At 40.2% G+C, this 16,637-nt stretch overlaps 1 protein-coding gene across 5 annotated transcripts in view; it reads left to right on the top strand.

Annotated features, from left to right (window-relative positions):
* The window catches only part of TNRC6B (trinucleotide repeat containing adaptor 6B), a 120,405-nt gene that overhangs the window by 80,114 nt on the left and 23,654 nt on the right, over window positions 1-16,637 (top strand). For all 5 annotated transcript variants that reach the window (XM_064702355.1, XM_064702359.1, XM_064702357.1 and 2 more), the window contains 7 exons: window positions 2,591-2,612; window positions 4,085-4,429; window positions 7,745-10,072; window positions 11,369-11,527; window positions 13,832-14,010; window positions 15,216-15,290; window positions 16,581-16,626. In XM_064702355.1, coding sequence (XP_064558425.1) covers window positions 2,591-2,612; window positions 4,085-4,429; window positions 7,745-10,072; window positions 11,369-11,527; window positions 13,832-14,010; window positions 15,216-15,290; window positions 16,581-16,626 — 3,154 coding nt within the window. The remainder of the gene's footprint in view (window positions 1-2,590; window positions 2,613-4,084; window positions 4,430-7,744; window positions 10,073-11,368; window positions 11,528-13,831; window positions 14,011-15,215; window positions 15,291-16,580; window positions 16,627-16,637) is intronic.

Below are 16,637 nucleotides of genomic sequence, written 5' to 3'. Positions count from 1 at the left end.
AGAGCAAAAAGCTTTACTTTTTTTCAGTACTCTGTTTTTCAGTTACTTCAGTAACAGATCAGGTGATGAAAAATCACAGTGTTCACTCTTACATTCTGTGGGTCTCTGCTGAGAGCAGACAGCGCCAACCTTAGTTAAATCTTGACTTATCCAGGGCTTTTTCACCAATTTGAGTCCATCAGTTTAAACTGGGTGTGGATAAATGTGTGTCAGTTGTCTTCATCCAATTGATTCATCCCCAAATAACAGTGCAACAGAGCAGTTGCTACGGATAAGGTCTCTCCAGTGTCTTTTTGCCTTGGTGGTGGTGCTGTTTAATGTTCAAGTACAAAAAAGGTATGTAGAAACCAGAAAGAGCAGACACTTATGAATAAGGAGTAAAGACTTGAAGATTATGTGCTGATATTGAGTGATAAAAGGGAAACTTGAAAAGGCTGTACTGATCATCTTGATAACAGTGCTGTGTTTATTGAGGAATTGGTGCTTTGAATACGAAAGAGATTTGCCAGCTTTCCTGTGTGGTCTCTCACTTTGTAAGTTGTTCAGTACATATTCTGCCACACTCTCAGGAAGGATAAAGATAAATAATTTTATCTCTTAGAAGCCAAACTTGACAGCAATAGCTGGAGATAGGTAAGAATAGCAAAGTGGGCAGCCAAATGAACAAAATATAAATGTGTGTGTTCATTCTTACTGGCTGTGGAAGTGTTCACCAAATAAGCAGCAATGATTTCAGGCTATCATTTTCAAACTGAATTTGTTTAACATGAAACAATTGTTCTGTCTGGATCATCTGAAACTTAAAAAATAAAATTAAAAAAAAATCGCCTTGAGGGAAGTTAGACAAACAGGTTCACAGCTTAAATATACCTGTGGTTGGTGTCCAGGGAGCTGTTTGGTAGCTCCTCAGTAGGCTGAGATTTATTCCAGCTTGCCATTCACTGTGTCTGCTCCCGCCCTGCTGATGCTCGTAGGTTGCCCACAGAGAGATGACAGCTGTAAATATGAGACATTGTGATATTTTTTTCAGCTTTTGAATTTTAGATGTAAGCAATCACAAAACCACATAATTTTGACTAGGAGAGAGAGACAATACAGGCAGAAGGTTTTGTTTTGGTTTTTTTTTTTTTGTCTAGAGTAATTTGTGTTTATCGTGTAGAATTTTTCAAGGATTCAGTAAAATGTTTTTTATCCAAGTAGACAAGTTACTAATTTACTAAATGTGTCTACTGTTGACTATAGCAAACATATCAGCATTACCAGATTGTGCTAATTAATATTTTTTCCTCTTTTCCTTTAGTAGCCAAGCATCAGGGTCAATTAAGCATGTAACAGAATCTTTAACTGTCACAGAAGGTGATGTCATTTGATGCATACAGGATTTTTCATAAGTGAAGTTGAAAATTGATGTGTGGCTTGGTACAGACATGGTTTTGGCCCAGATACATTTTTATTGTCCTTGAGGCTTTGGGATAGTGTATGTCTGTGAGGTTACAATGCTTAAGATTTTGTATTTTAGTGAATGTTCCACTTTGCATCTTGCAGTTTTCATCTTTCCAAAGTAAACAATGCCATAGCAATTTAGTGCAGTTTGTCTTTTTATTCTTTACTGTACAAAGGAGTTCTGGCTTGGTTAGTTTCAACAATAAACTGCTTTTTTACTTGTGCTTTCATTATTCTATATTGTTGCTGTGTGCTTTCCAGAAATATGGACTAGTTCAGCAATTTCTTTTAAGAATAGGTGTCATAGAACCTGACACATGATGATCTTTAGGGTTTTTCATTATTGTGTAGTGGAACTCATGATGGACAGGTTCAAAAAATGCTACAATACACACAATTCCAGAGAATATACCAGCGATGTGTTTGTCACTGCTGTAGCTTGAAATCTGCTGTGCTGAAACAATGTAGGGTACAGATACAAATACAAACCCATATTGAGTTTGTTGGCCAGCATGAATACTCATTTCAGTCATTGACTTCTTGTTGCTTTCAGTGCATTTACTTTATAGGTGTTGCTGGTACTCTTTGTAAATGTAGAAATGAATCCAGTAAGGTTTAGAGTTACTTCTCCTTGGAAGAGATGTTCCAGGAAAGGTGAAATGGGAAGATGGCAGAGAGACAGACTGCTGTGGTTACTTCAGGCCCCAACAGTCTACTGTAAGGATACTCTCAATAGAAGGAAGGCTTTGTTACACTTGAACTGAAATACTTCATCTCCAAAATCTGTGAGAACTGTAATGCTATGGGATGTGTTTATTTGTGATTTGGAAGCCATGTTTGGGATGAGGAGGAGGATTGAGTAATTAAAATAATGAGTGGAGTATGATAGTTTCTGCCAGTGACTTCTGCATCAGGCAGAGTTATTCTAGAAGTTGTAACACTTCTGAAAACCTTTGATATATATGTATATATATATGTATATAACTAGGAATACTGTTTAGACTTTTGTAGTTAATCAGTTGGTTGTTTTCGTTGAACAACAAACTCTGTTATTTTGCTAATTTATTAAGACTGTGATTTAGCACATGTTCAATGTTTGTTTTGCACTGCTTAAAACTCTATTTACATTCTTGCTCTTAATTTGCAGGTCACAGATCAAAAAACCAAAGGTAAGAATCTTTGTTCCTAAGGAGTACTTTTATTGAGTTGAGCCAAGATTCAGATCTTTACCAAAACTTTTAGAAAAGGAAGGGGGCATATGAGCAAAGATGAAACACTGAATATGAGTATTCAGAAGAAATAAGTTGAGGTGATTAAAATGGAGAAGCTACAACTATTCTGCAGATGTGTTGTCAGCATCCAAATACTTGAAGAAAAAATGAAGATTGTGGACAAGATAGGTTAGCTGAAATACTCAGTTCTCTGTTTTGCAACAGTTTTAGACAAATAACCAAGACTGAAACCACCTTTATAAAGGGAATGAAAGACAGCAAAAGTGCTGCTTGTAGAGAGGTACCAAAATGCATGGAAGTTTCTTGGGTTTGGAAACTTAAATTCAGGCACATAGAAGTCCAATAGAGAAGACAGGACTGATAAATGAGGATCTTGAAATTTGAACTAAATAATGTAGCTGTTGTAAAAATATATTTAATCTTGCTTTATGTATCAGTTTTTGATCAATTTTGTGGGGAAATTGCCACTAGTGAAAGAAAAGCACTAAAATAGTAACTTGATTTTATGGCTAACAAGAACTTTTTGGGGTTTGGGCAATGAAGCCTATCTAGAGAAATTGGAAAGCCCTTAAAAAGTAAAATGTGGTTAACAGTGCATTCATGTTGCTGAAGAGAGACCCACTTGTGTTGATCTCACAGTTGTAAAAGTTTTACTAATTGTGCTTAATTTGTCTAGAGTCTCTTGAGCAGATTTTGTGTTGGTGTTAGCTTCTCAAGGATTTGTGGTTTTCTTCTCCAGTACTTAATAGACCTGAGGAGCAGCTTGTCTTTGCTTGTAGAGGCACATGGTGACCAGCAGGGTAACCTGAAGTGAGCCAAAACAGTTGCTCTGTGTAGGACTGTCTTTTGGGTGAGAGTCAGGTATTACTGCCTTGCTGAAGAGCAGCACAAACAGCAGCAACTCAGATTTGTTACCTCTGAATCCAAAAGGAGGCAGATTATTTCCCATCTTTCTGTTTGGTTAGGCAGCGGCTGTGCTGCCTAGTAAACAGGCGAAAGCTTGGGTTCTGATTTCAGATTTCCCATTAAGATGGTGATGCATAACAATCCAAAAGCCAACTGAAGATCAGGATGGTGGAGCCAGTTACGTTTGACTGCTCATATTTTAAAATTAGTCACTGTCTAGGGTATATTCGTTGCCAACTTCACATTTGCAAGAAATTTTGGGCTTAGAGCAAAATTGATGAATGTAGACTTTCATCCTAGACTACAGAGTTGCTCATGGGAGCGAAATGTCTGCTGCTACTGCTTATTCCTGCTTCTTTAAATTGTTTTTGGTTGTTTAGAAGATGGAAGCTCCACAGTATTTCAGAGATTAGATAATGAAAATGAAGAGTCACAGTGAGTTCTTGTAGCTAGCACAGGTTTAAGTGGAAAAACTTGTGATTTTCATCCTTCCTGTTTTTCAGTGCCCGAAGTGACGAAACCAAGTTTAAGCCAACCAGTGGCTGCCAGCCCAATTGGCAACTCTCCATCGCCACCAGTCAATGGTGGCAACAATGCCAAGAGGGTGGCAGTGCCGAACGGACAACCGCCAAGCGCCGCCCGCTACATGCCTCGGGAGGTGCCGCCGCGATTCCGCTGCCAGCAGGACCACAAAGTGTTACTGAAACGTGGGCAGCCCCCTCCGCCATCCTGCATGCTCCTTGGGGGTGGAGCAGGGCCTCCCTCCCCAGCAGCGCCAGGAGCAAACCCAAACAACGCACAACCAGTGACAGGAGCACTGCTGCAGAGCGACAGTGGGACTGCAACAGGCAAGTGATGATCATAAATGATAGCAAAGGAAGGCGTTGGTGCGTGGCACAAAAGGGGTGGCTGAAATTGTACATAAGCCTGGCATAATATAACAGAACTCAGGTTGCTTTTGGGAAGCTTCTGCTGTTTCAGGCTTCTGTTGGCAGCCGTGGATATAATTTTTATTACTAGATGGAACAAGAGGTTTAATTTTTTCAAGTATGTTTTGAGTGGTTTTAATTGGTTGCTGAAATGTTCTGCAGCAAGGTAAACAGGAGGCATAAATAAACAGCATTTTATGGTTGTTACTGAGTAGTTCCTAATGGCTCTTCAGGTTTCTTTGACATGAATTTCCTGTCTTGTCACATTTTTGTATTGTCTCGTAAAACAGGCATGTAGATGCCAGGTCTGCAAAGGGCAGGTGTCTGTCACATCTTGTCTGGATGAAACACAAAGGCGACCTATTGCTCCTCACTTCTGTTTTTTGGTAGTAATCCTTTGTACTCAGATAAGCCTTTTTGTTCAAGTGGTGACTGTTCTGTTTTTACTTTTCCATTCATTTTGTATTCCAGAAGATAAATTGATTTTAGGGTTGTTTGGTGAGCATGGGGAAGTTAAAGCTGCTCTTGAGTTTTTTAGACCCTTGGTGAATTGCAGTAGCTGTAATTTCATCTTTAATTATAATAGCAGAACAAGCAAAATTCCACTCAAAATATCTGCCTTTTAAAAAAAGAGTTAGGTGACCTGTGAAGTCAAGGACGGCTTCAGTTCTAACAATAAGGATTTTGTAAAAAGACATATTAAATACTTGCAAGTCAAGAAGAAAATAACAATACCAGTATATCTGAGTTTTCTTTGAAAATCATGCCAGATCAATGGGATCATGATTTTTTTACCATTGTGGAAATCAAACTTTTTTAGTTCTCTGTGATTTAGAATTAAAAACAGGTGACTTATACAGAATGAAGTCAGCTAGGTGGGTTGGCTGTCATTAATAAATAGGATTCTAGGAAAAATAATAATTCCATTTGTTTTCTGGCTTCACTACTTGAATTCATTTGTAGTGAATCCCTGTTTGACAGAGTATTTATCTTGTCTTTGACAATTGCTGTTTAATAAAGAAGAAGGTGAACGTCAAACTACAATGGCAGAATTTTTACTTATCAGCTTAAAAACAGATGTCTTGGAGATAACTTTTTTTGATGAAACACCTGAAACAAAACATGGACTGAAGTCTGTGGTTCCTATGTAAAATCCTGTACTGGTATGCCTTCAGTTATTACAGTAGACTGACTAAGAAAAATTTGTGTTAGTGAAGCATTCTAAAAGTTTTCAAAACTTCTCATGAGCAAAATTTTTTGCCGTTGGGTGTACTGTATATGGACCATTTTGAAGTATTTTGAGCAGCTCCTTAAGTTGTATGTATTTATTTGACACCTAAGGTTCAACTTGAGGTTGAAATTTGATGTTACACATTCTCATATTTTTACACTTCATTTAATGGTGCATTAACAACTAAGAGGGTACTAGTTGGGCTGTATTAGCCAGTGGTTAGTTGCATTATCCTGGTGTAAGTCAGGAGTGCCAGGAAAGATGGGAGTCCTTGAGACCTGCCTCACCCCATCCATTTTTCTGCTCCATAACGAGTTAACTGGATTGGGGATCTGACTTGTATTAAAATTACATCAGGTTTGTTTTAAAACTGATTTCAGTCTGGATGACTTTTGCCTGTTCACCCAACTGAATATCTGTGAGAGCATTGGACACCAGCATATGAGAGTGTAGGTGTGCCAGAGGAGTGGGAAGGAGCAGGTGGACAAGAGAGACACGAGGACTGTGTCTCTCTATTAGACAAACTGCTTATGGAAGTGCAGTGTTATCTGCCTCGTACATCACTGATCCCACCTCATATCTGGCTGTTGACAAACTGAACTCAGTTTTGGCCCAATTTGGTCGAGCATGTATGCACTGATACTGTGGTTAAATTCATGCCATGTGAAAGAAAACAAAGACAGGTTCGCAGTGGGGAGGACCATGCAGCTTACCTACTTGCTTACATTTTTATATTCACTAGATGGTCATAGGTGGTGTTGCTGAGGATAATATCAAAAGTCAACACATAATCCTTCTTCACATCGACCTGTTTCTCCCAGGATTGAAATCCTTCTGGCAAAACTAGTGTCCTGAAAGATGACACCAAAGATACTATTGTCTCATACCGATACAGGAGACTGAGATGATGGGTGATCTATGTAATTCTTCCAATACCAATGGTAATTCAGGGCATGCAAGACAGTTTTGGACAAAAAGGTTTAAATTTTATTGGTGAAAAGTCTTTCTTAGTTATGATTATTGCCACTGTCAAAAGCAGCAAAGGAAGGCTGGTTTCATGAAACAGTCCATTAAATTGTGTCTTAGCATGCTATTGCATGTGAGCAAGCACCCCAGTCTTAGTACTTTTAGAACGTCTTTACAGCAATTAAATGTTCTGTTAAAGCCACTGATTTGAAGATCTTGCTATGTTCAGAGCTGCCTGTGCATCATTCATTGTCTGAACCATTTCTAAGTTCAAAACCTTGCAACCTTGCAGTCTTTTGAGCTTGTCTTTGTCTGTCCTCTTTAAGTTCTTCCTGTGATCTGTGTAATCAGAAAATTTTTTTAATTGGAAGGAAAAAAAAAGGGTTACTCTGTGCTAAAAAGATAGACGGATAAAAATATCAGTAGAGTCATACTTCCTTGCTATTGTTCCGTTTGCATTGAGGTTAAAGCAACAGAAGGAACAGAATGTACTTGGAAACTGCTTGATCTTTTGGATCTTGGTGGGTGGGACTTAGTGGTTGAAGACAAACTACTGTTCATCAATATTCAAAGCCTACAAGGGAGTTTCAACTTCGGTTGTAAAGTCTGGATCCTCATTGGTGGCCCTCAGTGAAGGGGGATCTGGAAGGCATTCACTGGATGTTCATTGTTTAAGCTAAGAATTGGAAGCCTCAGACAGGCACTGAAAGCTGATCTTATCTTCCATTGAAAGTATCAGCAACCAGAAATTGTGATCTTTACTTTGGAATATATAACATAGGAATTGAGTCTGGGAGGGGAGTCACCCAGTTTTTTAAGCTGTTTGCCTTATTTTCATGGAAGCTGTCATATGAGCCAGTACTGGTAGTATTAGTATATATTCACTTATGAATACTGCTGCAGCTGTTACTATGGAGTTTATGCTCTGCAAAATAAGTGGGATAACTGATGTCAAAAATCTGATGTTCTATGCTTGTAAGTAACCCAGCTTACTAATTACACCTTTTTGGGTGTTTTCTTGGTTTATTTTCTTTTAGATTCAGCAATTGGAGGTGCTGCTGCTTCAAATTATGCAAATTCCACTTGGGGTCCTGGAGCCTCCTCCAACAGCGGCACCAACGCCAACCCAACTCACATCTGGGACAAGGTGATTGTAGACGGGTCTGACATGGAAGAGTGGCCTTGTATTGCCAGCAAAGATGCTGAGTCTTCTTCCGAAAACACCACCGATAACAACAGTGCCTCGAACCCTGGCTTGGAGAAGAACGCTCTGCCAGGAAGCACCACTAGTAACAAAGGAAAAGGAAGCCAGTGCCAGTCTGGAAGCGCTGGAAACGAATGTAATCTTGGGGCCTGGAAATCTGATCCCAAGGCTAAATCTGTTCAATCTTCCAACCCTGCTGCCGAGAGTAACAATGGACTAGGTAATTGGAGGAACTTGAGTGGACAAGACAGAATCAGTCCCGGTTCTGGTTTCAGCAACTTTAACCCAAATAGCAACCCATCTGCTTGGCCAGCACTGGTTCAAGAGGGCAATTCTAGAAAAGGAACTCTGGAATCTGATAGTGGTAGCTCCAATGCACAGATTAGCACAGTAGGTCAGACCTCTAGGGAACAGCAGTCAAAGATGGAAAATGCGGGTGTTAACTTTGTCTCTGGCAGAGAACAGGCTCAAATTCATAACACTGATGGACCAAAAAATGGAAACACTAACTCCTTGAACTTAAGTTCACCAAACCCTATGGAGAATAAGGGAATGCCCTTTGAAATGGGCTTGGGGAACCCTTCCAGGAGCACTGACACCCCTTCTCAAAGCACTGGAGAAAGAAAGACTGGGAGTGTTGGATCTTGGGGTACAGCTAGGGGGTCTTCTGGAACTGAAACAGTCTCTGGGCAGAGCAATTCTGGAAACCATGGGAACAATGGAAAGGATAGAGAGGACTCCTGGAAAGGAGCTTCTGTTCAAAAACCTAATGGGTCAAGAAGTGATTCTTGGGATAACAATAACCGGTCTACGGGTGGTGGGTCTTGGAACTTTGGCCCTCAGCATGCAAACGAAAGCAAATGGGGTGAAGGGAACAAATTAACATCTGGGGTCTCTCAGGGAGAATGGAAACAGCTGTCTGGGTCTGATGAACTGAAGATTGGAGAGTGGAGTGGTCCAAACCAACCAAATTCTAGCACTGGAGCATGGGACAATCAAAAAGGCCACCCTCTTCCTGAAAACCAAGGCAATTCCCAGGCTCCCTGTTGGGGAAGATCTTCCAGCTCTGCAGGAAGTGAGGTTGGAGGTCAAAGCACTGGAAGCAACCACAAAGCAGGAAGTAGTGACAGTCACAATTCTGGACGCCGATCGTACAGGCCCACGCATCCTGATTGCCAGGCAGTCCTGCAGACGTTGCTGAGCAGGACTGACTTGGACCCCCGAGTGCTTTCCAACACCGGCTGGGGCCAGACTCAAATTAAGCAAGATACCGTGTGGGATATTGAAGAGATGCCACGACCCGAGGGGAAGTCTGATAAAGGAACTGAGGGGTGGGAGAGCTCTGCCACACAGACAAAGAACTCAGGGGGCTGGGGCGACGTACCCAGCCAAAGCAATCAAAACAAGTCTGGATGGGGTGAGCTCTCAACCCCAACGGAGTGGAAGGACCCCAAAAATTCTGGAGGATGGAATGACTATAAGAACTCCAATTCTTCTAATTGGGGAGGAGGAAGGCAAGAAGAAAAATCATCTTCCTCTTGGAATGACAGCTCGAGTAAGGATCAGGGGTGGGGTGGACGGCAGAGTAATCAAGGATGGTCTTCTGGAAAGAACGGTTGGGGAGAGGAAGTTGACCAAACAAAAAACAGTAACTGGGAAAGTGCAGGAAACAAGCCAGTGTCTGGTTGGGGTGAAGGTGGGCAAAGTGAGATTGGAACTTGGGGTAATGGTGCAAATACAAGCTCTGCTTCAAAGGGTGGATGGGACGATTGTAAAAGAACTTCAACATGGAACGAGACGGGTCGACAGCCCAACTCCTGGAACAAGCAGCAGCAACAGCACCAGCAGCAACAGCAGGAGTCTTCTGGTTCCTGGGGTCCACCGCCCCAAACCCCCAGTAATGGGCGGCCTCCAAACCCAAACTGGAACAATGGACCACAGCCAGCTGCCCCCAAAGAGGAGGAGCCTAGTGGCTGGGAAGAACCTTCTCCACAGTCAATCAGTCGAAAAATGGATATTGATGATGGCACTTCAGCGTGGGGAGATCCCAGCAGTTACAACTACAAGAATGTGAATCTGTGGGACAAGAACTCACAAGGAGGACAGGCCCCACGGGAGCAGAGCCTGCCTACTCCAATGACTAGCAAATCACAAGCATCAGGTACTAGTCTTGTTCCTTTCTTCAGCAAGCTCCTATATTTGATTGTAACCTTAATGCATAAGAGAGATGCTTGTAGCCACCAGTTCTTGATAGTTTTATTCTATAAAGAAAACCAAATTCTGATTTGAATATTTGGTTCTGTATTTAAAGTGCCTTTAAAATTTGAATCTGTCAGTCCTCTGCTTGTTATGCTTCAGTAACTGTGATCTGAATACTGGTCACCTTGCCAGAAAAAGAAATGTTTGTTAGCTGGCAAATCTGCCTATTCAGTTTGACTTCTGAAGAACAGGTTAAATTACAGAATCAGAAACCTTTAAGACTGGGTCCAGCCATAAGCTTAATAAGCCCAGCACTGCTTAGTCCATGACTAAACAGTGTTCATCAGTGCAAAAATCTGCAGGTCTTATGAATATCTTCAGGCATGGTGACTCAACCTGTTCCCTGGGCAGCCTGTTCCAGTGCTGGACAATCCTTTTGGTGAAAAGTTTTTCCTAATATCCATTTGAAACCTGCCCTGGTGCAACTTGAGGCCATTTCCTCTTGTCCTATTTCTTGCTGCTTGGGAAAAGAGACTTCCCCAACGTGGCTACAGCCTGCTTTCACATATTTGTAGGGAGCAGTAAGGTCTCCCCTGAGCTTCCCTTTTTCTGGACTAAGTAGCATTTTTTGCATTTAATTATTAGAGAAATGGGGAGAAAATCTTTACTTAATTTTAGTCAAAAACATTTTGCTCTGAAACACTCAGATAACACTTGAAATTTAGTATGTCTGTGACAGATTTTTTAGTCAAGTTCAGCTTTGCTGTATGATAAAGAATACTTGGAGAAATAATCTATTCTTTGGAATAAGGACAAGAAAAAGTTATATAGCTTGGAAATGTATTAAGAAATTATTCTTATGTAATCTTTTCCTCTGACTCAAAGACACTTTAAAAGAATTCTGTCTTGATTTAATATGTACTGCAAATAAGTTCTGTAGTCAGTATATAAAATCCTAAGTTAGATCCTTGTAATTAGTCACAAAAGTTCACAGATAGGTGGACAGTATTACATGTGGGGTTCATGTTTAATCTAGGAGAAGAGTATTGCTCATCATAGCATTCTCTTCATCCCTGGAGGTCAGTGCCCACTCTAAATTAGTTGTGAACGATTGTCAGTTCTGTTGCACACGTGCTTCTGCGAGCCCAAAGTTCTGGGCTAGAAGAATGAAGCAGTAAATTAAAGACATGGTGCTGCACTGCAGTAAACAGTTCATTATCTGAATGGTCTGTAATGAAACCTCTTTCTCCTTGTGCAGTCTGGAGCAAAAGCACTCCACCTGCTCCAGATAATGGTACGTCCGCCTGGGGTGAGCCAAATGAAACCAGTCCCGGCTGGGGTGAAGTGGATGATCCAGGAGCATCGACTACAGGCTGGGGGAATGCACCTTCCACCGCCCCGAACGCCATGAAATCCAGTGAGTATGGCCCAGACACCAGTTTCCTTGCAATTGCCTTGGAGATGTTTGTGTTTGGCCTTTTGACATCGGTCACCTGCAGAGGAATTGTTATCTGAGGCCTAAAAGCAGCCTTGAATGTTTTTGTAGGATTTTGATGGATGAATATTAAGTGTTTGTAAATGACTGCAACTTTGTCTTTTAAGGTAGTAAAATTTTCCTAACTAAGCAGTTAAATGAGCAACTCTGATTCTGGAAGTGCTGAAACACAGTAAGGAAATGTGTATTTTTCTCTTTGTCTCTGGCTGCCTACTCATTACATGATAAGTCACCTTTTCTGACCATATCAGGAAAAGGCATGCACAGTACTGACAAATTTCACTGTGGAGGCCATTACATCTTCATCCATGCTTTGATAATACAACTTGGCTTCGAATGGATTTTTGTAATTGTCTAAGTGAGAAAAATTGTAACTCTTAAGAAGTGCGCTTGTAGTAGAACCTAAGTGCCTACCACAGTGTCTTCTGTGAATAAGATGTTGAAATATTTTGAAAATTTACTTCTGAGTTAAAATTTTGCTATATTAAGAGTTTTTGTAGGTATTATTCTTGATGATGTAAGTTTGTATAATTTTTATTTCCTTCTTTTTAAGGAAAAAAACAGCAAACAAAAGCAATGTTATTGCCAAAATCAGTAACATTTGGGTGTGAGGTTTCCTGTAGGGACTATTGATGATGCACAGGTGTTACTGAACTTGCCTTGATGATACCCACTGTAAAACTGTTTCCAGCCCAGAAGTTGCTTTTGCAACATGTAATTGTTTGAAATTAAGTGCTGTGTAGATAGCTTCTTCCCATACCAATTAAATAATTTGGCCATTTCTGAAAAAAAAAAGCTTTGCTTCCTTAGTGTTACTGTTACAGCAGGCTTTTGTGGATGACAGGCTTCCCATGTCTGCCCCACAGACTTGGCATTTTGAGGATGCTAAGGTAATTTTAGATGGCTTTCTTATCTATAAAAAGATAGCTAAATATGACCAAAATAAGAACTTCTGAGACTGATCCATTGAAAATTCTGTTGATTGATTAATGCTTAACACAGTCCTTTAAGACTATACCTGGTCACTTGCTTACCGTGAATGGTCTGTATGTGTGCCATAACCAAAGAACTGCAACCTACACATGCTGTTCTGTATGTGAGCTGTCCCCAGCTCTAGAGCAAAATCTAGGGACAGGATACAGACCAGCTGTGATCAGGAAAGGGAAAAAATCAGTTTGGAGCCAAAGAAGGAAGCATAGATCAGTATCTACCTGTTTGAAAAAAGTACATTTACGTAGGTCTGCCAGCATTGCATAAGAATATTCTGGCCGAAGTTTCATGTTCATGAGTCCTAGAGAGCTATCCGTGAAGAAAAATAATCTCTGGTCATGTAGTAGCATAGTATATATTTAAGCACTGTCACCTGAAATCAGTTAAAGCTGCAGGGACTTCCCAGTATAACACTTCCAGATTGTGTTCTTGACTCTGCAGACATAATACTTTATTGTGGCCTTTTCTGTGTAAGTAGCAGGATTAAAGGGCCAAGAGGTAAATTTTTTGCACTTGGACCAGTATGTTTCATAAGCAGCCCTCAGTTTTAGTACCCAATTAAACAGACTTAAAAAAGCTGTTTCCTCTGAAGTATCTGAGTGTTTATTTATGATGCATTTTAAGGTATCTCTTAAACCACCATAAAATGCTGCTGTACTCATTTTCATTATGGTCAGGATAGAGATCCCCATGGCGGACTAATTGCAATTCCTGACTTTTTTTATATTTGGACATGTCAGGTGTTTGCCTTCAGATTCTACTTAGTTGTTATTCCTAAGAGTTGTTTTTGTAATTTTATGGAAGAGTTTAGGGCAAGGGGAGTATTAAGTTTTTGAAGTGAAAGAGGAATTAATTAATAAACCACCTGAACCAGAATCTCCAGCACCCCTGGTTTTTGTATGTGCTTTGGAGGCTTTCATTTGCACTCAAAAATAGTAGGTTGCCTTTTAAATCAGCTGGATCAGTATAAGAGGTCCCTATTGCTGTTACATCTTTAAAGGTTTGACATTTCTTTAAAATAGTTGCACAACATGACATGTGAACGTGCCACCAAATCTCTCGGGTTTTGGAATTCGTGCACAAGTTTTTACAGCTGTTAGAGTAAAGACACATTTTTGAATTTTTTTTTTAATTCCTTTGCAATTCTGATGATCTCAGCCAATGTTGCAGTGTCACATCACCAGCTTCATGGTATTGTAGACTGCTTTTGAGCTTTTTTTTTTTGTGTTTCTAAAGGTTCTAAATCTATGCAAGATGGCTGGGGAGAGAGTGATGGGCCAGTGACAGGAACACGTCATTCCAGCTGGGAAGAGGAGGAGGAGGGAGGAGTCTGGAACACAGCAGGCTCTCAGGGAAGCAGTTCCTCCCACAACTCAACAAGCTGGGGACAAGGAGGAAAGAAAACACAAATGAAGGTAAAATGCTTGAATGACTCATTACTACTACTGTGTTGTCTGAAAACAGTCTGACTGATATGTTAGAGCACTATGCAGTTATTTTTTAGGAAGGTTTTGCAGAGTTACAGCAAGGGGCCTCTTAAACTAGTGTAAAAAAAGGGAGGTTTTTGGATTTGCTTTAATATATTACACCTGTTATGACTAATAAATCTTCCTGTAGGTGTCAAATTCTTTTGGTTTGTAAGCTGTACAGCCATTACTAAATGAAAATAAGTATCCCAAGGCTATTTCTCTTCTCTTGCTGACACATCTTTGTTAGGCTGCTGCTGTTGTTCTTGCGTAGCCTGCTGAAGTTTGCATTCCACAGTCCCTTTGGCACATGAACTTCTGATTTCTAACAACTGTTGGATTTATGTCTGACTTATGTTTGTTGTTGTTGACATTTGGCCTCAGACAGGAGCAGGAGCTTGGCTGTAGTCCTGAGTAAATTTCTTTTTAAGATTTGTTTGCATTGAAGTTCTTTAGTACAATAACACTTGTTACTGTATTAATATTAGGAGGACTGTGCTGCGTCTGCTTCTCATGAAGTAGGTAGGGCAGACTCCAAAGGCAAGGCACAGCAGTTTCCTGAGACATGGAAGTACTGCTGTGATATGGTGGGGAGTTTCACAATTCATGTTTCACAGAAATTATTCTCAGGGACTTTTTTCCTCACTTAAAGCTTTATTTCAACCACCAAAACAACTGAAATTTTTCACTGTTGAACTGTGTTAGTATTGGTTTTGGTGATCTCTAAATTATACTAAGACCAAAGAGAGATACTCGTCAGCTCAGTGCCTGTGCAAGAGACACCATGCTAAAGGGAAGAAAGCAAGAAATCTGCCTCTGAATGCACTGGATTAAAGAAAGGATTAAACTGTAGCAGAAGAAAAAATAAACAATGTTCACAAAGCTTTCCAGATTGCAGAATGAAACTGAAGGTGTGATAAACATTTTACATGACAGTGTTCAGTCAGTTTGGAATATCTAACAGTGGGCAATTGTACAAGATACAGTATTTGGTAAATGTTTCCAGACATGTAAATACTTAGAGTTATTTTTTCTGAAGATTATTTTCTCTGGAACCAGAATTTTCATTTTTGACATGCACATCTCAAGGATAAAGAAGAATTTAAGGAATCAAAAAGTTTCTTAAAAATATTTTTCTCCTTTTTTTTTTTCAGTGTGCATTAAAAGGAGGAAATAGTGATTCGTGGATGAACCCTTTATCCAAACAGTTTTCAAATATGGGCTTGCTAGTAAGTAAATTTTTTTGAAAAGAAAGTGCAACTTTGTGAAAGAGCTGTAAGCTTTAAATAAGTCAAAATATCAACTGTTTCACAGTTATTTATCTGCATCTGCTATGCTGGGGTGTTGATTGTAATACCTGTAGTAGCTGGCTCAGAATGGCTTCCCAGAAAAACCCTAAATCTACTGCGATTCCTAAAGTTACTTTATGATAGCTCCTTTTCTGAGGTTACAGTTTCCTTGCAAGTAATAGATTTGGGAGGGAGATGTGTGTTTTGTCATTTTGTTTGGTTGGTTTTTTTTTTGGGGTGAGAGGATTGTTGCTTTTTAGTGTGGGGTGGTTTTTTTTGTTGCTTTGTTTTTGGGTTTGGGTTTTTTTATTTTATTTTCATAACATGCTGTGTAGAGCGGTAGAGGATAGAGGCTCCTGCCTGTAGTGTCAGACATCTATGGTAAGTCCAAGGTATTCAGTCTGAATCTCAGCCATCTATCAAAAAAGGAGATTTACAGCTCTGTGTCTGTCTTGGCTGAATTTATATTTGAGGTACAGCAGGGTCTTTTAGCAAAAAAAAGGGCTCATTATAAATCCATAAGTAAAGATGGTTTGGTAAAGTGAATAAATATCACATCATTCAGAAAAAGACAGAGCCATAGGGAAGTAATTAAAAATAATTCTAAATAATTTTTTATATAAAGGAACTTCTGACAAGCTAATTTGCAAAGTATTTTGCAGAATATTGTGCTAGTTGTCATGCTGTGAAGCAGGAATACTATGTAATGCTGGTTAGCAGAAGATAACTCTGCAGAGTTTGTGTGAGGAGTCTAGGGCTGCACAAGCTGACACTGACATGCCTAGGATCAGTTTGCAATGTCTTTTGGCTCTGGGAGCACCCTATCCCACACTACCAGCTGAAGAATCCCATGGCAGTACACTTCAAGATTTGATGGCATGACAGGCCATGAGGTTGAGCTGTCATTTTGGCCACTACTTTCAGTGTTTCGTCACTCAGCCTCTGGAACACAAGGCCAGAGGTTCATTTATGGAGTGGCTGTCTGTGCATCTCCCTCTGTTGCTGTGTCTGAGTCTGCTTTCATGTGGGTGATGTTGCCATGCACAGCCTTAGGGGGTTGAGGCAAGGTGTGTCCAGGGTGATACCAGAAACCCTCGTGTTCCGTTTCAGTCTAAAGTAAAGCTTTCATTAGCACAAGTGTGCTCTTCCTGCCTTCTACCTTTCTGAAATATTTCTCAGCATTGAATAGAAGTCAGAACTGAATTGTGGTTTGGTTTTTTTTCCCCCTAGAGTCAAACTGACGACATTCCAGGCAGTAAGATGGACTTGTCTGTAGGTGAGTATATT

Source organism: Zonotrichia leucophrys, chromosome 1A (assembly GCF_028769735.1).
Source record: "Zonotrichia leucophrys gambelii isolate GWCS_2022_RI chromosome 1A, RI_Zleu_2.0, whole genome shotgun sequence".
NCBI classification, from domain to species: domain Eukaryota; kingdom Metazoa; phylum Chordata; class Aves; order Passeriformes; family Passerellidae; genus Zonotrichia; species Zonotrichia leucophrys.
This window is presented reverse-complemented; position numbering and strand designations above follow the sequence as displayed.